This window comes from Podarcis liolepis, assembly GCF_965112155.1.
Source record: "Podarcis liolepis genome assembly, chromosome: 10".
Taxonomy (NCBI): domain Eukaryota; kingdom Metazoa; phylum Chordata; class Lepidosauria; order Squamata; family Lacertidae; genus Podarcis; species Podarcis liolepis.
This window is the reverse complement of record NC_139562.1, coordinates 12,343,041-12,365,334: the sequence shown is the minus strand read 5'-3', so window position 1 is coordinate 12,365,334 and position 22,294 is coordinate 12,343,041. Positions and strand designations below refer to the sequence as shown.

At 46.2% G+C, this 22,294-nt stretch overlaps 1 protein-coding gene across 2 annotated transcripts in view; it reads left to right on the top strand.

The window, feature by feature from the left end:
- GYS2 (glycogen synthase 2) overlaps nucleotides 1-22,086 on the top strand; it is a 65,285-nt gene extending 43,199 nt beyond the window's left edge. Inside the window, exons 6-17 of one of the 2 annotated variants that reach the window (XR_014516122.1) lie at nucleotides 1,916-2,033; nucleotides 5,921-6,041; nucleotides 6,839-6,945; nucleotides 10,614-10,673; nucleotides 10,955-11,033; nucleotides 11,576-11,689; nucleotides 13,294-13,420; nucleotides 14,226-14,321; nucleotides 15,508-15,671; nucleotides 17,225-17,305; nucleotides 19,181-19,870; nucleotides 20,130-22,086. Coding sequence is in view for 1 of the 2 variants with exons in the window: in XM_083461174.1 (XP_083317300.1) it covers nucleotides 1,916-2,033; nucleotides 5,921-6,041; nucleotides 6,839-6,945; nucleotides 10,614-10,673; nucleotides 10,955-11,033; nucleotides 11,576-11,689; nucleotides 13,294-13,420; nucleotides 14,226-14,321; nucleotides 15,508-15,671; nucleotides 17,225-17,305; nucleotides 19,181-19,402 (1,289 nt within the window). In the remaining variant the exon portion in view is untranslated. Of the gene's footprint in view, nucleotides 1-1,915; nucleotides 2,034-5,920; nucleotides 6,042-6,838; nucleotides 6,946-10,613; nucleotides 10,674-10,954; nucleotides 11,034-11,575; nucleotides 11,690-13,293; nucleotides 13,421-14,225; nucleotides 14,322-15,507; nucleotides 15,672-17,224; nucleotides 17,306-19,180 lie in introns of both variants that reach the window. The other variant, XM_083461174.1, reaches the window with a different exon arrangement.
- The last annotated feature ends 208 nt before the right edge of the window (nucleotides 22,087-22,294 follow it).

Sequence of the window (22,294 nt, the reverse complement as noted above, 5' to 3'; positions counted from 1 at the left end):
CTAAGACCCCTATTACTCAGCGTTTATGTCCATGCACAATGAATGAAGTAGAGGACTTCATACACTTCTTTTTCCATTGCCCTATTTATGAGCTAATAAGACCTAAGCTCCTCCTCCTGATCCCGTCCACCATTACATCTAAGGAAGACTGTTTGAAATCGCTTCTTGTGGACGCAAATCCCCAAATTTCACGTGGGGTGGCAATCTTTATAGTGCAGGCTCTGAAACTCAGGGCTACTCTGACTGGGTAGTGTGTCCTAGACCTGGACCTGTTTTAATTCTTTTTATTAGTTTTTCAACCCAATGTGCCGAGACTATTTTGGGGCCATTTTATGTTTTATATACATCCGCATTTTAGATTCTTGGCGTTGGCAACCAAATCTTTACATTATTGTATTGTTGTTTTATTGCTATGGCCAATGGCTGATGCAAATAAAGATTCATTCATTCATTCATTTTTATTGTTATTCATGTTTTTATACTGTATTTTATAATTAAGTGTTTTAAAGTGTTTTACATTTGTTGTTAGCCACCCTGAGCCCGGTTTTTTAACCGGGAAGGGCAGGGTATAAATAAAAATTTATTATTATTATTATTATTATTATTATTATTATTATTATTATTATTAAGAATGGACCTCCAGAATGAATTAAGTTCATAACCGGATGTACCCCTGTATCTCTAGGTACGTTTCTCCCAACTCTGCAAATCACAAGCTGTTTTGATCGTAATGCCCTTGTGTAGACTTCAGGCTTAATGATCTACTGCGGCAGGGATCATCGACCCCTTCTTTGACCAACGGCCAAATTTCGCAACTTTGCAGAATGACATACCAAGTCCGGCATCTCTGACACAGGGGTCCTCTGTAGGTCTGCAATCTTGAGTGAGCCCCACCTGTAGTTAGCTTAATCTAGGAGTGCAGTAGCACTTGGGGCGAGAGAGCACCATCTCTCACTTGACTTCCTACAGCCCTTACTGATGCTGCTTACCAGTAGGTAGAGGGAGACAGATGGGGAGGTTGGCGTGGTGTTAACTTGTGCTACACCTGCAGTGTTCGCACTGCGGTGGTCTTGCGGCACCCCCTCCTGCTAAGCAGCAGTGATGCGGGTGATGGAGGTCAGGTGAGCAGCCCTCTCCCACCAACCACTGCTGCAGAGGTGGGCAACGTCAGGCAAAAACCATCCCAGTTTACAGAATAACCTCATCTTGTTTAAGGCTAGAGGTGGCGCTATGGTCTAAACCACTGAGCCTCTTGGGCTTGCCGGTTGTAAAGTCGGCGGTTCAAATCCTCACAACGGTTTGAGCTCCCGTCACTCTGTCCCACCTCCTGCCAACCTGCCAATTCAGAGTGTTGGTGCTGACCTTTAAAGCCCTAAGCGGCCTCGGTCCTGTATACCTGAAGGAGCGTATCCACCCCCATCGTTCTGCCTGGATACTGAGGTCCAGTGCCGAGGGCCTTCTGGCGGTTCCCTCGCTGCAAGAAGCCAAGTTACAGGGAACCAGGCAGAGGGCCTTCTCGGTAGTGGCACCCGCCCTGTGGAACGCCCTCCCACCAGATGTCAAAGAGAACAACTACCAGACTTTTAGAAGACATCTGAAGGCAGCCCTGTTTAGGGAAGCTTTTAATGTCTGATTCATTACTATGTATTAATATTTTGTTGGAAGCCGCCCAGAGTGGCTGGGGAAGTCCAGCCAGACGGGTGGGGTATAAATAAATTATTATTATTGTTGTTGTCAATGCTCCCTTCCTCTTCTCCTGCAGCGTCAGGAGAAGGGGGTGACTTCCATCATTCCTCCTCCATCACTCCCCCTTGAGTCCAATCCCTGACACCTGTCGAGAAAAGAGGGTGACCCTGTTCCTTCCACATCTTTGAGATCAACTCAGCTGCTGCTGCTTTCCCTCTTCTTTTGCCAGATGTCGTCACTCCAAACGGGCTGAACATTAAGAAATTCTCCGCTATGCACGAATTCCAGAATCTGCACGCCACCTGCAAAGCTAGGATCCAAGAGTTTGTTCGAGGCCATTTCTATGGGTATGATGTCCTGTTCAAAAAAGGGACAGTTGGGTTATTCCAAAATGTTAGGGTAGACCTTGCCCCAGACACCCAAAACCCCATTCACAGTTTATCTGTGGGACTGGGAAATAGCCTTGCTGGCAGACAGAGGTGCCAACTTGGAGGAGTGATTGGGGGAGCTGACATCACATGTGTGACATCAGGGCGCTGGGGGGGCTGGGGGCGGAGCCAAACGGTTCAATGGGAGTGGCTCCTCCTTCACTTCCTCCTGGTGTTGTCACTGGCGGGAGGCCGCTTCGACTCTCCTTCCCCTCCATGGAAGGGAGGCGAAAGAGCTGGCCGCTGGAGGCATGTTTCACTTGGCTCCGTACTTTTGGGTCATCAGGAGTCCCAGCACCTAACCCAAAAATATAGGGAGGAGGCCAAAAGGGTTTGGCCCCTAGGTACTGGCACCCCTGCTGGCAGGATTGCCAGTGCTTGACTTCAAAATCCTGGGATCTGAGGAAGGGTGAGGGTGGAATGTGAGGTGGGCCAAGGGGTGGACTTCATTAGGCCTAATGATTGGGGGGAAGGGATTCAATCCAGTTAACATTTAAAGGCAAATGCGCCTAATTCACACTTTCCAACACAATTCTTGTTGTTTAGTCGTTTAGTCACATCCGACTCTTCGTGATGCCATGGACCAGAGCACGCCAGGCTCTCCTGTCTTCCACTCCTTCCTGCAGCTTGGTCAAACTCATGCTGGTAGCTTCGAGAACACTGTCCAACCATCTCGTCCTCTGTTGTCCCCTTCTCCTTGTGCCCTCCATCTTTCCCAACAACAGGATCTTTTCCAGGGAGTCTTCTTTTCTCATGAGGTAGCCAAAGTATTGGAGCCTCAGCTTCACGATCTGTCCTTCCACTGAGCACTCAGGGCTGATTTCCTTCAGAATGGAGAGGTTTGATCTTCTTGCAGTCCATGGGACTCTCAAGAGTCTCCTCCAGCACCATAATTCAAAAGCATCAATTATTCAGTGATTAGCCTTCTTTATGGTCCAGCTCTCACTTCCATACATCACCCCTGGGAAAACCATAGCTTTAACCATACGAACCTTTGTTGGCAAGGTGATGTCTCTGCTTTTTAAGATACTGTCTAGGTTTGCCATCGCCTTTCTCCCAAGGAGCAGGCGTCTTTTAATTTCGTGACTGCAGTGATAATGGAGCCCAAGAAAGTAAAATCTCTCACTGCCTCCATTTCTTCCCCTTCTATTTGCCAGGAGGTGATGGGACCAGTGGCCATGATCTTCGTTTTTTTGATGTTGAGCTTCAGACCATATTTTGTGCTCTCCTCTTTCACCCTCATTAAAAGGTTCTTTAATTCCTCCTCACTTTCTGCCATCAAGGTTGTGTCATCTGCATATCTGAGGTTGTTGATATTTCTTCCAGCAATCTTAAATCTGGCTTGGGATTCATCCAGTCCAGCCTTTCGCATGATGAATTCTGCATATAAGTTAAATAAGCAGGGAGACAATATACAGCCTTGTTGTACTCCTTTCCCAATTTTGAACCACTCAATTGTTCCATATCCAGTTCTAACTGTAGCTTCTTGTCCCACATAGAGATTTCTCAGGAGACAGATGAGGTGATCAGACACTCCCATTACTTTAAGAACTTGCCATAGCTTGCTGTGGTCGACACAGTCAAATGCTTTTGCTTAGTCTATGAAGCAGAAGTAGATGCTTTTCTGGGACTCTCTAGCTTTCTCCATAATCCAGCGCATGTTTGCAATTTGGTCTCTGGTTCCTCTGCCCCTTCGAAATCCAGCTTGCACTTCTGGGAGTTCTCGGTCCACATACTGCTTAAGCCTGCTTTGTAGAATTTTAAGCATAACCTTGCTAGCTTGTGAAATGAGCGCAATTGTGTGGTAGTTGGAGCATTCTTTGGCATTGCCCTTCTTTGGGATTGGGATGTAGACTGATCTTCTCCAATCCTCTGGCCACTGCTGAGTTTTCCAAACTTGCTGGCATATTGAGTGTAGCACCTTAACAGCGTCATCTTTTAAAATTTTAAATAGTTCAGCTGGAATATCATCACTTCCACTGGCCTTGTTATTAGCAGTGCTTTCTAAGGCCCATTTGACTTCACTCTCCAGGATGTCTGGCTCAAGGTCAGCAACCACACTACCTGGGGTGTACGAGCCATCCATTTCTTTCTGGTATAGTTCCTCTGTGTATTCTTGCCACCTCTTCCTGATGTCTTCTGCTTCTGTTAGGTCCTTACCACTTTTGTCCTTAATTATGGTAATCTTTGTACGAAATGTTCCTTTCATATCTCCAATTTTCTTGAACAGATCTCTGGTTTTTCCCATTCTGTCGTTTTCCTCTATAGGAACTGAAGCACAGCCATCACCCAAAGTTCACACTTCTCCAAATTTTATAGTGCAGTTGTCCAGCCAAGTGTACAAAAAGGATTCATGAGGGCAAAGTGTGCCTTAAAATGTGCAGATTAGTAAAAATAGCATACTAGGAAAAATTGCTTGCAAAGTTTTGCCGATGATTTTCTTAAGAGAAATTTTCACTAAAATGCTAAGAATTTTTTTAAAAAATTGTGAAGTGCTGTGGAAATGCAGAAAACAGAATTTAAGATGGGAAAAAATGAGAAACAGAGAGGACCACAATAGACAGAAGCGTCTATTGATCTCAATAATCCAAAGAGCAGAGAAACAATATGCAGCTTTAGTTACTGGGATAGAGGATTTACCAGCCTGCACTGGGGTCCCTGGCAATCCAGGAGGAACCCTCATTGGCTAGTGTAATGGCTCTAGGGGTTGCTCGTGCGTAAGCCAGTGCAAACACCTGGCTGGGTTGCCTGAGTGAACCTTTTCTGTCCGGACAGCCACTCTCTCATGGCTGCCTCAATCACTGGCAGAATCCATCAGTGGGCGTTTCTTAAACTTCTTCCAGTAAAGAATCTCTTTGACGCCTAGTCTCCTCCTACTCTCTCTGCGCGAAAGCCTTCTGCGCAAGGAGGGCGTAGGCAGCGGAGGACCTCTACTCTCCCCGCTGGTCCCCGGCAAGGAGTCATGGGACCGCCTCGCCGCTTCCCCCATCTGCCCCCCTTCTCCACTGGTTCTACGCTGATTCTCTTCCCCAGAAGATGGGCTGCCTCTCCCACTCCCGGGACGCTCTCTGGAATCCCTCTGGATTTTGCTCTCTCCCTCCGGCACTGATGGCAGTTCCCTGACAGCCAGATTTATAAACAGATACAGAAAACTTACTGTTTCATCAGGCTTAGATTTTGCTACATTAAGCACTACAGAATATACAACAATAAATAACAGCAACAGAGTGCTGTGACGGATTGGGTATACATGGCGTGAGATAATCTTTCAGGAAAGACAGTAGCTGTAATCTAACAACTCTGGAGGACCACAGTTTACTCATCTGGGCTTTATGTTCTTATTGTTCACAATGGCTATTATTATCTGATTAACAGACTAGTTTCATGCTTTAATGGCTTCTAAGCAGTGCACAGTTTTAAATAAACAGTGAAACAGTTCCATCCAAATGCTAAAAGCACCCATATTTATAATACACAATAAAGTAAGGGCATTTAAAAGCATTACAATTAATAAGTAAACAAACAATTTAAAAAACCAGTCAAGTTCAGGGGACTGTTTGCCCAAACAGGTGTGTCTTCAAGAGCCGGCAGAATGCCAATGCAGATGGTGGCGCTCATATTTCAGCCAGGAGGGCATTCTACAACACTGGTGCCATCGCTGTATATGTTGGCTAGCTGAGAGGTAGAACAGGAAACTTGCAGTGTTGTTGCTGTGTCAATGACCTTCAGTCGGCAGCACAGTTTACCAGGAGCCCTCTTTGATCGACCACTTGACCCAATTTACGTTTGTTTGCCCTTGCTTTCAGACACCTTGATTTCAACCTTGAAAGGACTTTGTTTTTCTTCATTGCTGGGAGATATGAGTTTTCAAACAAAGGAGCCGACATGTTTTTAGAGGCCTTATCAAGATTGAACTTCCTCTTGAGGGTAAGAAAGAATGCAAATTCATATGAGACTGCCTTAGTCTGTTTCCCTTGCCTGCTCTGACTGGCAGCTGTCCTCCGGGTCCCATAGACAGAGCACAATGAATCGAGTTGGCATCTGTCTGTGTCGAGAGGCAATGGAAGAGTGCAAATACATTGCATGTGAGAAGGACCAAATGTTTTAACAGGAGATGCTGGGGACTGCCACTGAGATTTTATGCATGTACTTTATGGGCCCCGCCTCTTCCCAAAGCTCAACAAGGGTATAATACAGACTCCCATATGTATAGTGCAATGGATTTCCACAGTCTTTGCCACTTGGCTGTCTCAGATGCAGCACACACATAGTCAAATCTGATATGGATGGGCTAGGGGAAGACTCATAGTGCAATGGAAGGGCATCTGATTTTTGCATTGGGACTATCCTTAGGCCACACCTCCTATTCCTAGGCCACACCCCTCACCAGCTCTGCTATACATCCTCCATGAGTGTTTTTGCCTGGCTGGAATGTGTCTTTGAATTCTCATAATGCTTCTTGTTTGCATGGATGAATATTCTTTGCTCCGCCCACTTTTGTCCCTTGCAACAGCAAACAGTGTCATGTAGCCCCTAGGAAGTTGACCAGAACGGAATGTGGCTCTTGGTCCGAAAAAGGTTTCCCAACCCTGGTGTCAGTGGTCTTTAGGATAACGTGGTTCCAAACCATTTAGGTCTTTAAAGGTCAAACAAGATGAACAATAAGGGGAGGGCATTGCAAAAAAATCTCTCCCTGTTTAGACAGCCATCTTTTCTTCATTCAGGTGCACAGGAGCGATGTCACCGTCGTGGTGTTCTTCATAATGCCAGCAAATACCAACAATTTCAACGTGGAAACCCTGAAAGGCCAGGCAGTCCGGAAGCAGCTATGGTAAACCTCTTTCTTTCTCTTTTGGCGTGGCAAAGCAAAAGAGTTAATGGCAGGAGCGAGCCAGCAGTAAATCACACAGAGCAAGTTGAAGTTAACTCTTTATTAGCAAAAACAGGATCTGCACAGGAGTGTCAGGCCTAATGAGCAGAGCAACTCATCTCTGGCAGGTCCTGCCCCCATGAGGCAGCAGCCAAGACTGAAGGTCCCCGTGTCCCCACAGTCGCCTAAGCCCCCTCCTCTCCCAGGTCCCCGCCAAGCAATCTGAGACTCTGCCAACGCACCTGTTTCATACTCTCCAACATTTCTCCAATGAAAATAGGGGCGTCCCATTCCATAATGATAAATTTATTACAGTGGTGCCCCGCAAGACGAATGCCTCGCAAGACGAAAAACTCGCTAGACGAAAGGGTTTTTCGGTTTTGCGTTGTTTCGCTAGACAAATTTCCCTATGGGCTTGCTTCGCAAGACGAAAACGTCTTGCGCTTTTTTCTTAAAGCCGCTTGAAGAGGCGCAGTTGCGACGGACCGTGCTTCACAAGACGAAAAACATCGCAAGACGAAAAGACTCGCGGAACGAATTATTTTCGTCTTGTGAAGCACCACTGTATTTATACCCCAGACATCTTACTTGGTTGGCCCAGCCACTCTGGGCAGCTTCAAACATAATATAAAGACATAATAAAACATTAATCTTTTTTTAAAAAAACCACAACAACAACACTTCCCTATACAGGATTGCCTTCAGATGGCTCAGGAATCGAATAACTCCATACCCCCCAACATTTCTCCTATGAAAATGGGGGCGTCCTAAGGAAAAGTGGGACATTCCGGGATCAAATCGGAAACCAAGATGGCTTCTCTAAATCAGGGACATCCCTAGAAAATAGGGACACTTGGAGAGTCTGCTGTCTCTGCTCCTCCCTCTTCATGACTCTTCTGGTTCTGTGAGACCAAGGGGGAGTGGAGCTTGTTGCAGCAGGAGGGGGAGGAGGCACCCATGAATTTTTACCAGCCGCACTCATCTCTGCGTCTTTGCCTCCCTCCTCTCCTGCTTCTGAGTCTGGACTTCCCTCTGTCACTGACTCCCCCAGCTCACTAAGCCCTGTTGCCTCTTCAGCTTATGACACCTCCTCCTTCCAGTCTTCTGAGAGCCAGTGTGGTGTAGTGGTTAAGAGCGGTAGTCACGTAATCTGGGGAACCGGGTTCGTGTCTCTGCTCCTCCACATGCAGCTGCTGGGTGACCTTGGGCTACTCACACTTCTCTGAAGTCTCTCAGCCCCACTCACCTCACAGAGTGTTTGTTGTGGGGGAGGAAGGGAAAGGAGAATGTTAGCCGCTTTGAGACTCCTTCGGGTAGTCATAAAGCGGGATATTAAATCCAAACTCCTCCTCCTCCTCCTCCTCCTCCTCCTCCTCTTCTTCTTCTTCTCCTCCTTCTCCTTCTCCCTCTTCTCCCTCTGACCGCTCCTCATTGTCCCACCACCCAGTGGCGTAGCGTGGGGGTGCAGGGGGGCCCGGCCGCACCGGGCGCAACATCTGGGGGTTAGGGTTAGGGGGCGCAAATCCACGGGTTAGGGGGCGCAAATCCACGGGTTAGGGGGCGCAAATCCACGGGTTAGGAGGCGCAAATTACTTGCCTTGCCCCGGGTGCTGACAACCCACGCTATGCCACTGCCACCACCAATCCCCTGGCTCTGAGTCTTCTTCCTTTGGAAGTTCCCTGCTAGTTCCTCCCACCATTCCTCTGTGTCCAACCAGTCCGTGACAGTCCGTGACTGACTGGTTGATTCATGACAGTCCATGACAGTCCATGACTGATTGATCGACTGATTCTGGTGTGTGAAACAGCTGGTGGGTTTCATGTTTGCCCAAAGGGTGAACCTGACCAAGTTAGGTCCATTAATTTCAGGAGGTCCGCTCTCAGTAAAATATAGTTGCACGCCACCCAATTTATTCTATGAAATATCTGGAAGCTGACCCAGGACTTGCTCAGGCTGTGGTTCCCAGCTTACACTTATCGAATTGTGTCAATGCCCACACACCTGGTTCAAGACCCGGATCTGATGCTCAGATTGCAAAACTAGGGTGAACCCCGCTGTGCCTGCAATCATTAGGCAGGAAGAGGAATTTTGGCAGGAGGAGAATTGAAAGGGAGAAAAAAAGTTAAGAGAAAGAATGAAACAGGAAGGAATTTGGCAAGAGGCCGTTTTGCTTCTGCATCACAGTAACTCTTGCTGTTTCTGGACCGTGTATCCAACTTGCACTAGGAGTTTTTGAGACTGCCGCCTTGTGGTCTGATAAAGTAACCACACCCTTCTCTTTTAAAGGTGTTCCAAACAAAACCGTGCGTCCGATGCCCAATATCTCCTTGGGGAGCTGCAGTTGTACGGTGTTTCCTCAGCGGGAGAGATACAGAGATCTCTCCGCAATAGGAAATACATTTTCTTCCCCTGCCCCACAGCTAATGCTCGTGAGCGGGGTAAAACTGCAGTTCTGCAATGGCGGGGGCAGGGCCACATATGCACATGCGAGTTTTATATGCACAGATACAAGCTTAGAAATAGTTATTCAAATTAAATAGAAAAGCAATACCTGTCAACACAGAGGGACGCGGGTGGCGCTGTGGGTTAAACCACAGAGCCTAGGACTTGCCGATCAGAAGGTCAGCAGTTCGAATCCCCATGACGGGGTGAGCTGCCGTTGTTCAGTCCCTGCTCCTGCCAACCTAGCAGTTCAAAAGCAAATCAAAGTGCAAGTAGATAAATAGGTACCACTCCAGCAGGAAGGTAAACGGTGTTTCCGTGCGCTGCTCTGGTTCGCCAGAAGCGGTTTAGTCATGCTGGCCACATGACCTGGAAGCTGAACGCTGGCTCCCTCAGCCAATAAAGCAAGATGAACGCCGCAACCCCAGAGTCAGCCACGACTGGACCTAATGGTCAGGGGTCCCTTTACCTTTACCTGTCAACACAGCAGGGAAAGCTGCAACCAGGTGGATCGGTATGCCTTCTTAGTCTGCTGCCCTGGTCTCACTGTCAATGGGGAACTTCAGAGCCTCTCCTGTTTTTCCTTCTTCTGGTCTGTTATCTTTAAACTAGACCTCGAGTAGAGGACTGTCATCTGTAAAGCATGACACAGCCACCTTAGAGAGGTCCAGGGAGTGAGCTGAAGGGCTGGCAGGATCTTGAGATACCTTGCAGTAGGTGATTTGGGGGACAGTGGATTTGTGACCTGCTAGGACTGCTCGTGTTTGCTTACCTCCACCTGTGATCTATTGGCATATTTGTAAATAAAGCAAGTATGACAATAGGGATGTGGAGCCTGTGTCCCTTGCTGGACTACAGTTCCTCTCATCCTTGACCACTGGCCATGTTGTCATAGATCTCTAGTGTTCTCTTCCTTGCAAAGGAAGCCAAACCCAGGCACTGCTGCCCTTCGAACATTTCTGCGAACAACTTTGTTCACCCAAATGTCGTTAGATTCCTCCTCCCATCAGCCCCAGCCAGCCTGGCCAATGGTCAGGGTTGATGGGAGTTGTCGTCCAGCGTATGAAGAACACCAAGTCAGGGGATGCTGGCAGGAAAAAGAAGAAGCAGAGATCAACATGATTCACATGGGAAAAAGTGGATCGGAAGCCTTTAACGATGATCTGTTTCTTTCTCTCTCTCTTAGGGACACTGCGCATTTGCTCAAGGAAAAATTTGGCAAAAAGCTCTATGATGCACTATTAAGGTGAGCTCTCATTCACAGAATCATAGAATTGGAAGGGACCCAAAGGTCATCTAGTCCAACCCCCTGCAATGCAGGAATCTCAGCTAAAGCATCCATGACAGATGGATGCAGGTGTCTCAATTTCACTGTAGAGTTACGTATTTGCGTATGAAGTCTGGGTTAGTTAAACAATCCCAGTGTTGTGGGCCAGAGAGAGCTCCCACTTCAGAAATTTTAAATGATTATTTTGGAAAATGCTTCCCTTCTTTTCACAAAAAAGATCTTCCCTATTGCACCCACAGAGGAGAAATCCCTGATATGAGCAAGATCATAGATCGTGATGACCTCACCATCATAAAACGGGCCATCTATTCAACCCAGGTTAGAGGCTCTTTTTTCTGATTATTTAATGGAAAGCATAAAATTTGTCTTATGGTCTAGCTCTCACTAGAGTAGTAAATCTACATACCATCAATATCATTCTTTTTAAAAAGTTGCTTATTTTCTTTAAATGCTATGGGTTGTATCCTGTTCTAGGCCTACTCAGAGAAGACCCATTGATGTTAATGAGCACAACTATTAATTTCTACTCTGTATAACTAAGTATTAATTTCTACTACCCCAAGGCCCATTAAGGCCCGCTGTGTGGCTTACAATAAAGAAAAACACAGCAAAAATGAGATATAAATAGAAACTTTTTAAAAAACAACAACCCACCCTTGAAACCTTAAAAGAGCATGAAACGAGTTTCCTAAAAGTAACCACAGAGATGGTAACTTCCTTCTGAATTCAGAAGGTTCCAAATAAAGTGGGGCCACTTCAAAAAGGCTATGCTGGTGTTTAGACCCCATTGGCTACAAACTTGCCTTTTTTGTCTGTTTATTTGAAACATGTCCCCAAATGCACATCTTGTTCTGTTGCAGCGACAGGGACTTCCACCAGTGACAACCCATAACATGATCGATGATTCCACCGACCCGATCCTCAGCACCATTAGACGCATCGGCCTTTTCAACAACAGGACAGATCGAGTGAAGGTGCAGCTCTCAGGGCTTTAAAAATGTATATTTCCCTGTCTCCTCTGCCTTAAAAAACATGGAACAGCTGGTACACAGAGTTTTGTTGTTGTTTAGTCGTTTAGTCGTGTCCGACTCTTCGTGACCCCATGGACCAGAGCACGCCAGGCACTCCTGTCTTCCACTGCCTTCTGCAGTTTGGTCAAACTCATGCTGGTAGCTTCGAGAACACTGTCCAACCATCTCGTCCTCTGTCGTCCCCTTCTCCTTGTGCCCTCCATCTTTCCCAATATCAGGGTCTTTTCCAGGGAGTCTTCTCTTCTCATGAGGTGGCCAAACTATTGGAGCCTCAGCTTCAGGATCTGTCCTTCCAGTGAGCACTCAGGGCTGATTTCCTTCAGAATGGATAGGTTTGATCTTCTTGCAGTCCATGGGATTCTCAAGAGTCTCCTCCAGCACCAGAGTACAAAGATGCATTATTTTCAGAAGGCAGGAGGGAATGCATGGCACTGTCCCAATCCAAGCTAGGTCATTAATCTTTCTCTCCCAGTACTATTGCTGCTACGTGAGTTCCTTTTAACTAGACTAGCCATTCCCACCCTTGAACCCCCAGACGGCAACCAAGGCAGCTAGTTTTAAAATAGGGGCTATATGAGGTCTAAACTAAACCCCAGCCAGGAATCCTTAAGATGCCAGGAGAGTCTTCAGTTTTTGCTGCAACAGGCTTATTTATTTAGTGTGAGCACCTTGAATTGAGTCCAGGAACAAAGGGGTTATATGAGTTCTAAAAGAAATGCTAGCCAGGAATCCGAGTGCTGCATTTTGCACCAATGGAAATTTCCAAGTCGTCTTCAATGGGAAAGCCCCATGCAGAACGTATTGCAGTAATCCAATTTGGAAGTTCCTTACAGATGTCAGCCATTCCACATAGATCAATTATGCTGTTCTCCTGGTTCCCGTGTGTGAAGAGCAGCTGTCACTCAGGTCGCAGGGCCAGATTTAGGTTTGATGAGGTCCTAAGCTACTGAAGGTAATGAGGCCCTTTATATGTCCAGCTGTACTTTGCCAACAACAAATTGTCCCTGTTCTTTGTGTTGAATATATGCTAGTAATTTATGGACCACATAGGTATCTAAAGCCATTTGCACATAACAAAATACAAAGTAATTGTTGAACTGAAATACAGTTAAGAAGAAGTATATTAATAGTGAAATACAATTAAGAAGAAGTATATTACATGCAGAATGAAGGCACCCTATATATAGAAATGAGCAAACCAGTGATATTTTAGGGAGCAGGCTAGCAGGTGGGGCCTATTACTTACATCATAGGAGCCTACACAACACAAAACACTGTTGTTGTATGTAGGTTTTATTTTATTTGTTTTTTATCTTATATTTTGGAAATGTACATTCAGGTTTTTTCCCCCTTTAATTTTTTGGGGGGGCGCCAAGAGAGTGAGGCCCTAAGCTATAGCTTGTTTAGCTCATACGTAAATCTGGCTCTGCTTATGTGGGTTTTGTCTCTGCTGCACATAGCAAGGGACTGCTAGATTTGAAAATTCCCCCTTTTTTAATTACACCTCTAAAGGCAATGTTTATGTGGGTTTTCCTCTTCTCATTCAGGTGATCTTGCACCCTGAATTCCTTTCTTCAACAAGTCCCTTATTGCCGATGGACTACGAAGAGTTTGTCAGAGGCTGCCATCTTGGGGTATTCCCATCATACTATGAACCCTGGGGTTACACTCCCGGTAAGCAAATGACAGACTCACTGGCTTTTATTGTAACTCGCTCTATGTGGGGCTGCCCTTGAAGCTGACCCAGAAACTCCAGCGGGTGCAGAATGCCACGGCGAGGCTCCTTACAGGGTCCTTGCCATGGGATCACATTCATCCAGTGCTTTATCAACTGCACTGGCTCCCGGTGGAGTACAGGGTCAGGTTTAAGGTGCTGGTTTTGACCTTTAAAGACCTACGCAGCCTAGGACCCACATACCTACGAGACCGCCTCTCCTGGTATGCCCCGTGGAGGACCTTAAGGTCCACAAATAACACTTTGGAGGTCCCGAGCCTCAAGGAGGTTAGATTGGTCTCAACTAGGGCCAGGGCCTTTTCAGCACTGGCCCCAACGTGGTGGAACGCTCTGTCACAAGAGACTAGGGCCCTGCAGGACTTGACATCTTTCCGCAGGGCCTGCAAGACAGAGCTGTTCTGCGTGGCCTTTGGTTTGGACTCAGTCTGACCCTTATGTTTCCCTCCCCTTATGGTCTTGATTTATCGGCTATTTTAAAATGAGGCTGCATTTTAAATTGCATTTTAACCTGTATTTTAAATTGTGTTTTTTTTCCTCCTCTCTTTTCCCCCTATGTTTTTACTGTGATTTTATTGGTGTTAGCTGCCCTGAGCCCAGTTCTGGCCAGGGAGGGCGGGGTATAAATTATTATTATTATTATTATTATGGACAGGGGGCGTACAGTTTCAATGCAGCCTGCTTCTGGTTTGACCCTGCAAAGTGGCACATCACTGTGAGAGTTAAACCTTCTTTGTCTTTTGGCAGCCGAGTGCACCGTAATGGGGATTCCCAGCGTGACCACAAATCTCTCCGGATTTGGCTGTTTCATGCAGGAGCATGTGGCTGACCCAGCTGCCTATGGTGAGGACATTGCAGCCATGGAACAGATTATTAATGTGCTAGGGGGGTTAGCCAACACAGTGCATTTTCCACGTGCTTTTTCCCAACTTTGAGAGATTGGGCTGATTTGGATGCAGGCTTTTGCGCTGCATTTTTGGTTAATATTTGGTTACAGACTAAAAGGAGAATTCTCTGGATGCCTAGATCCAGGGGGCAATCGCTCTTTGGTGAGAGAGCCCCAGCAGAGATCTAAAATCACAAAACATGTAGCAAAGTAAATCACGGATATATAGACAATTAGGCCTTTAAAATATCCCCTTCTAAGTCACAATGGAACCTCGGGTTATGTACCTTCCTCCTTACGAATGCTTTGGGTAACAAGCTCCACTAACCCAGAGGTACATGCTCCTGGTAGTGAACTTTGCCCCAGGATGTGAGCGGAAGTCGTGCGCCAGTGGCGCGGCAGCAGCAGGAAGCCCCATTAGCAAAAGCGCGCCTCATGTTAAGAACAGTTTCGGGTTAAGAACAGACCTCAGGAATGAATTAAGTTCATCACTGGAGGTACCACTGTATTTCCAAAGTTTCCCACTTCCCTTAGCATAGAAAAAGACCATACATTTGGTGAGTTAAAAATGGTTTACTTACAAACTCTTCAAAGGCCAGATTTATGTGCTTTTCCATATAGCAGCGAGAAACGATAGACAAGTTGACTTCGTTTCAAAAATGGTAGTTTTCTAAATTATTTGCATAGAAACACAAAGATGGCTTGCTGAAGCCACACGGTCTAAGCTTGGAGCCTCCAGCTCAGACATCCTTACTGGAAGGGTTCACATGATGCCAGATGGAGGAAAGTTGGAGAACAAAGAGTTTGGTAGTCCTTCCTCCCATGGTGAGGGGATGTGACTTAGCTACACCTGGCAGAACGACTTACTCTATGGTCTTAACCCCTCCATGCATTAATTAGAGGTTGGTTATATGAGGCTGGATATATCCTACATTTTGGACCTTCCAAAGTTCAGTTTAAAAAGAGAGTGGGAGAAGAGGAGAGTTCAGATTGGCTATACAAAGCACAAGTGTCTCCACTTGATGAGGGACGGGATTTTGCAAAGGTCATTATCATGCATAATGACAGATGCAACAGAAGCCTTCAAAGGCCAAAGAGCAACTGCAAACTCTTTTCTTTCCAACCTGGGTTTGTCTCCTGCAGGTATTTACATTGTGGACAGGAGATTCCGCTCCCCAGATGAGTCCTGTAACCAGCTGACGCAGTTCCTGTATGGATTCTGCCAGCAGTCACGTCGGCAGAGGATCGTTCAGAGAAACCGAACGGAGAGGCTCTCGGACTTGCTGGACTGGCGATATCTAGGCAGGGTACGCTGAACGATTGCATGTGTATCACGCTCCCTGTTGCTTGAGATCAGGGGTTGGTGACTTCGGCCTAGAGGCTGAATGCAGCCTTCCAGGCCTCTCTTATCTGGCCCTTAGGATTATCCACAGGCCACACCGCCAACCCTGGCCACACCTTTCATCAGCTCTACCTCTCCTCAGGTGGTTTCTTGCCTTGCTGAAATGTATCCTTGAACTGCAATGCCTGACTGGGAGATGGAGGCATGTCTCTGTGTATTAATCTCTGACTTCTCCTTGGCTGAGATGTAACCTAATGTGCAAGGCAAGAGCAACATCCATTGCTATGCCCGCTTTTAATAATAATAATAATAATAATAATAATAATAATAATAATAATAATTAATAATAATAATTTATTATTTATACCCCACCCATCTGGCTGGGTTTCCCCAGCCACTCTGGGTGGCTTCTAACAAAACAGTAAAATACAATACAATAACCTATTAAACATTAAAAGCTTCCCTAAACAGGGCTGCCTTTAGATGTCTTCTAAAATTTTGGTAGTTGTTTTTCTATTTGACATCTGATGGGAGGGCGTTCCTCAGGGCGGGCGCCACTACCAAGAAGGCCCTCTGCCTGGTTCCCTCTAACTTGGCTTCTCGCAGCGAGGGAACCGCCAGAAGGCCCTCGGCGCTGGACCTCAGTGTCTGGGCAGAACGATGGGGATGGAGACGCTCCTTCAGGTATACTGGGCCGAGGCTGTTTAGGGCTTTAAAGGTCAGCACCAACACTTTGAATTGTGCTCGGAAACGTACTGGCAGCCAGTGTAGGTCTTTCAAGACTGGTGTTATTTTGCATCTGGTCCTGCCCATCACTAGTGCATATGCACACTGGCCTTCAGAAGATTGCTTATAAGGGAACACAATCCTCAGGCTGAAAAGGATTCCCAACTCTCACTTTGGATTATTTGCTAAGTAGCTTTTGGATACATCAGTATGTGATGATCAAGGGTCTGGAAACCAAGCCTTATGAGCAACGGTTGAGGGAGTTGGGAGTTTAGCCTGGAAAAGAGGAGACCGAGAGGAGATGTGTTAGGCACCTTCAAATATCTAAAGGCCCATCACATGAAAGACAGAGCAAGCCCATTTGTTCCTGCTCTGGAGGGTAGGACTTGAACCACTGGCTTCAAGTTACAAGAAAGGAGATTCCATCTAAACATTAGGAAGAACTTTCTCATGACACGAGCTGTTTGACAGTGGAACGGACACCCCCAGAAGGTGGTGGACTCTCCTTCCTTGGAGGTTTCTAAGCAGAGGTTGGATAGCCATCTGTAACGGGTGCTTGAGTTGAGATTCCTGCATTGCAGGGGGTTGGACTTGATGACCCTTGGGGGTCCCTTCCAACTCTACAATTCTACCATTCTGTGAATGATTGCGTGAAGTCATAGTCGTAGAAGTCATAGAGTTGTGACAAGGACACCATGGTAAGGCATGGACCTTCTCGCGCAGTTGTGATCATGAGAGGATGAAGGCCTGGGCCGCTAAGTTACATCTCTCTCTATTTCTCTTTCCTTACAGTTTTATATGCATGCTAGGCACCTGGCCCTTAGTCGGGCATTTCCTGAAAAATTCGTGCTGGAACCAAATGCTCCACCAAAGGTAACTCCTCCTATATCGTACCGTAAAACCTTTATTGGCTTCACATGTTGTTGTTCAGTCGTTTAGTTGTGTCCGACTCTTCGTGACCCCATGGACCAGGGCATGCCAGGCACTTCTGTCTTCCACTGCCTCCCGCAGTTTGGTCAAACTCATGCTGGTAGCTTCGAGAACACTGTCCAACCATCTTGTCCTCTGTCATCCCCTTCTCCTTGTGCCCTCCATCTTTCCCAACATCAGGGTCTTTTCCAGGGAGTCTTCTCTTCTCATGAGGTGGCCAAAGTATTGGAGTCTCAGCTTCAGGATCTGTCCTTCCAGCAAGCACTCAGGGCTGATTTCCTTAAGAATGGATAGGTTTGATCTTCTTGCAGTCCATGGGACTCTCAAGAGTCTCCTCCAGCACCATAATTCACATACAACACCCAAAACAAATCAATACAGTATTACCACTTCCCCATTGGCACAAAACATTTGCTAAAAGAAAAGAGGCAGAGCAGTCTGTTGTCATATCTCTTGGTCTCCAGGGAGATCAGACGTCTGCAGTGTATTTCGACGACAAAAAACCAAATAGAGATATTTAGCCACTAACTTGGTGAGCTCCTGTTTATTCCCCAGTAATAGAAAATGTATGACCTCCAACTCTGGTTTCCATTTGGGGATACAGAGTTGATCTAGAAACTGCTGGCAGAGATCAGCATATAGTTTACAATTGAAAACCCTGTGTGTAAAGGGTTTCCACCAGGTGGTCTTCACATGGGCAAGTTCTTTCTCCTTCCACCCTGACTGAGAACCTTCCCCAAAGGAGGTTTGATGGATTTGAATTAAACCTGGCCAGCGAGAATGCCCTTCTTTCTTGAGGGTTAAGCAGAAATTCAAGGTAATTATGGTTACCGTATTTTTCGCTCCATAAGACGCACTTTTCCCTCCTAAAAAGTAAGGGGAAATGTGTGTGCGTCTTATGGAGCAAATGCAGGCGGGGGGCTCTGCTCAGCGCTCCCTTTAAAGAATATTTTTTCCCCTTGCATTTCCCCCTCTAAAAACTAGGTGTGTCTTATGGTCTGGTGCGTCTTATGGAGTGAAAAATACGGTAGTTTCATGTGCCCAAGAAAGTTGAAAATAAAGAGAGGGGAACATGTTTTCTCTGCTGCTACTGTTAGTTCTTGGTGTTCAATATCCCACAACCTAGTTTTTATTATAGCCTTGGCAGATGGTAGGGACCTCAATCGCAAAAGTTCCACTGACAGCCCGAGTTGCTGTATGTTCTTGTTAAACTGTTGTAGCCCTGGGGAAAGAAACTCCTCCTACATGTTATGCTTCAAGGGACATAAGTCAGATATGACCGCTGAACATGTCACCATCTGTCTGAGAAACAGGTGCTTCAATAATAGTAATAATAACAATAACAATAACAATAACATTAACATTAACATTAACATTAACATTAACATTAACATTAACATTAATATTAATATTAATATTAATATTTATGTCCCGCCCATCTGGCTGGGTTTCCCCAGCCACTCTGAGCAGCTCCAAACATAATTAAAAGCACAACATCATACATTAAAAACTTCCCTAAACAGGGCTGCCTTCAGACATCTTCTAAAAGTCAGGTACAGTAGTTGTTTATTTCCTTGACATCTGAGTGGAGGGCATTCCACAGGGTGGGCGCCACCACCGAGAAGGCCCTCTGCCTGGTTCCCTGTAACCTCACTTCTCACAGTGAGGGAACTGCCAGAAGGCCCTCGGAGCTGGACCTCAGTGTACATTTTTAAATTAATGGAAAATATTTTGGGTGGCAGGGGGAGGAAGGGCATGTTTTTACATTAAGGGCCCTTCTTGCATTGTATTTATCCCTTGCTTCCATTTCTCCTGCAGACTGAAGGATTTCGGTATCCGCGCCCGCCATCGGTGCCCCCCTCACCCTCCGTCTCTCAGCACAACAGCCCCCACCAAAGCGACGAAGAGCTGGACGAGGAGGACGAAAGGTACGACGAGGACGAAGAGGCTGAGAGGGACAGGCAGAACATAAAGGCCCCTTTCTCCCTGAGCGCTGTGCCGGATGGGAAAAAGAAGCAGCATGGAGAATATAGGAACTGATGCAACAACCCCTTGCTTGTGGCAAACGGCTGCTGCCAATCCTGCTTGCACATGTTACCTTAAAGTTGGGTACGACCTGATGTAAGGGAAGTGTGGGAGCTAGATGTCTGAAATACCTCGAATCCTCTGCCCTCTTTCCTCCATTATAAATAGTTCTGATGGTGCATCTCCCCCTTCCCTCATTCTCTCCCCCCCCCCTTTGGCAGTAGAAGAAATAATTAGAAGTGTGTGTCAAAAACCAGGACTGTATGCTGGCTTTTTTTAATAATCCCTAACCCTAATATGGACGCGGGTGGTGCTGTGGGTTAAACCACAGAGCCTAGGACTTGCCAATCAGAAGGTCGGCGGTTCGAATCCCCGTGACAGGGTGAGCTCCCATTGCTCGGTCCCTGCTCCTGCCAACCTAGCAGTTTGAAAGCACGTCAAAGTGCAAGTAGATAAATAGGCGGGAAGGTAACCGGCATTTCCGTGCGCTGCTCTGGTTCGCCAGAAGCGGCTTAGTCATGCTGGCCACATGACCTGGAAGCTGTACGCCAGCTCCCTCAGCAAATAAAACGAGATGAGCGCTGCAACCCCAGAGTTGGCCATGACTGGACCTAATTTACCTAATTTACCCTTTACCTTTAACCCTAATATCTTGGCACTGAGAAGGGGGATCAAAGTGCCACCTATTGCCTGCAAATTTGGCAGGGAAAGAACAGCTACTGTTCTTAGAGCTGATACTCAGCCTGCTGCTATTTTTCAATCTGGTGCATTGCAAGTAAATCTGGTTTGTCTCCTTCAGCTGTGGATACAGGGCTGGCCCTGTCCTTGGGCAAAGTGAAGCAGCAGTTGCTAGAGAGAAAGGGATTAGGGGCAAAGCTTTGGCTAGAGCTGTGTGTCCCACATGGCCTGGTCTGCTCCTTCCAAATTTATCTTTCTGTCTCATTGATGGGACATTGAAGTAAGATTTGACTGCTAGTCTGGCCAGGTCCTGTACATGGAATTTGGGGGAGCAGAAAACATCTTGTTCTTCGCCTCCGCCAGCCAAATGCCTTGGAAAGGTCATTGACAGATTAAAAGCCCCAACCCTCCCCCATTAGTCCAAAGCTGGTTCAAATATCTTTTTGAGCGCTAGTCCCTGTTATCAGAGAAGACTTCAAGCACCCTTGAAGGTCAGTTTTCAGACTTCTTGCAATGAAGAAATTTTCAGTGTTCTGTCTGTTGTGGATCTACCTTAAGAACTTTGAGACTCTCATCTGTAAGTCAGAGAGATCCAAGCATCATTATGTATGTCTAATACATTCTTTTCACAATTGGTAGCTGGCTTAGACCTGCTTCTAAAAGTGAGTCTTTTTGCCTTTCTCTCCAAAAGTTTTGTCTAACAGGCACAATCAATACCCTCAGAGAGAGAGAGAGACTATTAATATAAAGCAAAATTTGAAAATATCAAAAGCAAATACCAGCATACAGAATTCTTAAACATAAAGATTATGACTTACTAGCTGTTTCCCAGCTCCCCAAGACCAGGTTGTATCCAGCTAAGTCATACTCAGAGTAGAACCACCGGAATAAACGCACTTTGCTAATTTCATTGATTTCAACAGGTTTACTCTGAGTATGGCTTAGTTGGATACAGCCCCATGTCTTTGTCTTATTTACCGTATTTTTGCTCTATAAGACTCACTTTTCCCCTCCTAAAAAGTAAGGGGAAATGTGTGTGCGTCTTATGGGGCGAATGCAGGCTGCGCAGCTATCCCAGAAGCCAGAACAGCAAGAGGGATTGCTGCTTTCACTGCGCAGCGATCCCTCTTGCTGTTCTGGCTTCTGAGATTCAGAATATTTTTTTTCTTGTTTTCCTCCTCCAAAAACTTGGTGCGTCTTGTGGTCTGGTGCGTCTTATAGAGCGAAAAATACGGCACTTGCTTTTGATGTAATGGGTTATAGGATGAGAGATATTTTCTTCCCAACAGTGCGGGGGGGGGGGGTTAGTGCTTATAATAATTCAGAATTGATTGCTTACTTTCGTGAATGACTGCTGCTCCAGAGGGCAGGACCCAAACCAGTGCATTCAGATTACAGGAAAGGAGATTCTGAGTAAACGCTAGGGAGAACTTTATGACGGTAAGAGCTGTTCGACAGTGGAATGGACTATCTTGGAAAGTGGTAGACTCTCCTTCATTGGACAGACCTTTAAGCAGAGGTTGGATGGCCATCTGTCAGGGATTTTTGAGCTCTGATTTCTGCATTCCAGGGGGTTGGACTAGATAGCCATTGGGTACCCCTCTACAATTCTACTGAAGCACCCGATCCCAAGAGATGTTTAAGCAGAAACTTCCTTTCTTCTGCATTCCCTATACGTCCTTTTCCCACAGCTTCTCCATCTTAGAACCACGATCTAGAAATATTTGAAGAATCTCTTCCACAGCTAGAGATCTGTAAACGGAAATTTATTTAAGCTAAAATGTTTTGGTGGTGGTGGTGGGGAGTCCCTGCTTATAATCGTGTTGCTTATCCTGTATTCCAAAGAACGGTCATTTCCCGCCACCTTTAAAACAACCAGTCTAGAATTACTTTGAATAATTTGCGGTCAACCAGCAGACCTCAAAACATCTTATTATTCAGTGCTTGCATACAGTTCCTGGCCATAATATGTCGCCCGTCTGAACTTGTCCACATCCACAATAAACCACAAACTATTACTACTTTCTGATTTCTGTGAGAATTGAATGAACTGAAAGGGTCAGCGGCGTAGTTGATGCTGTTGTAGATTTGTTTATGGGGTCTGTCTATGGAAAGGGCAGTAGATGCCAGTTTTATCCCCCAAACTCATCTATTTATGTTTACAATTCACTGGGAAGATTTAGAGCAGGGAGGGGGGAAGGGATTGGGAAGACGGTGGGAAGCAAACAA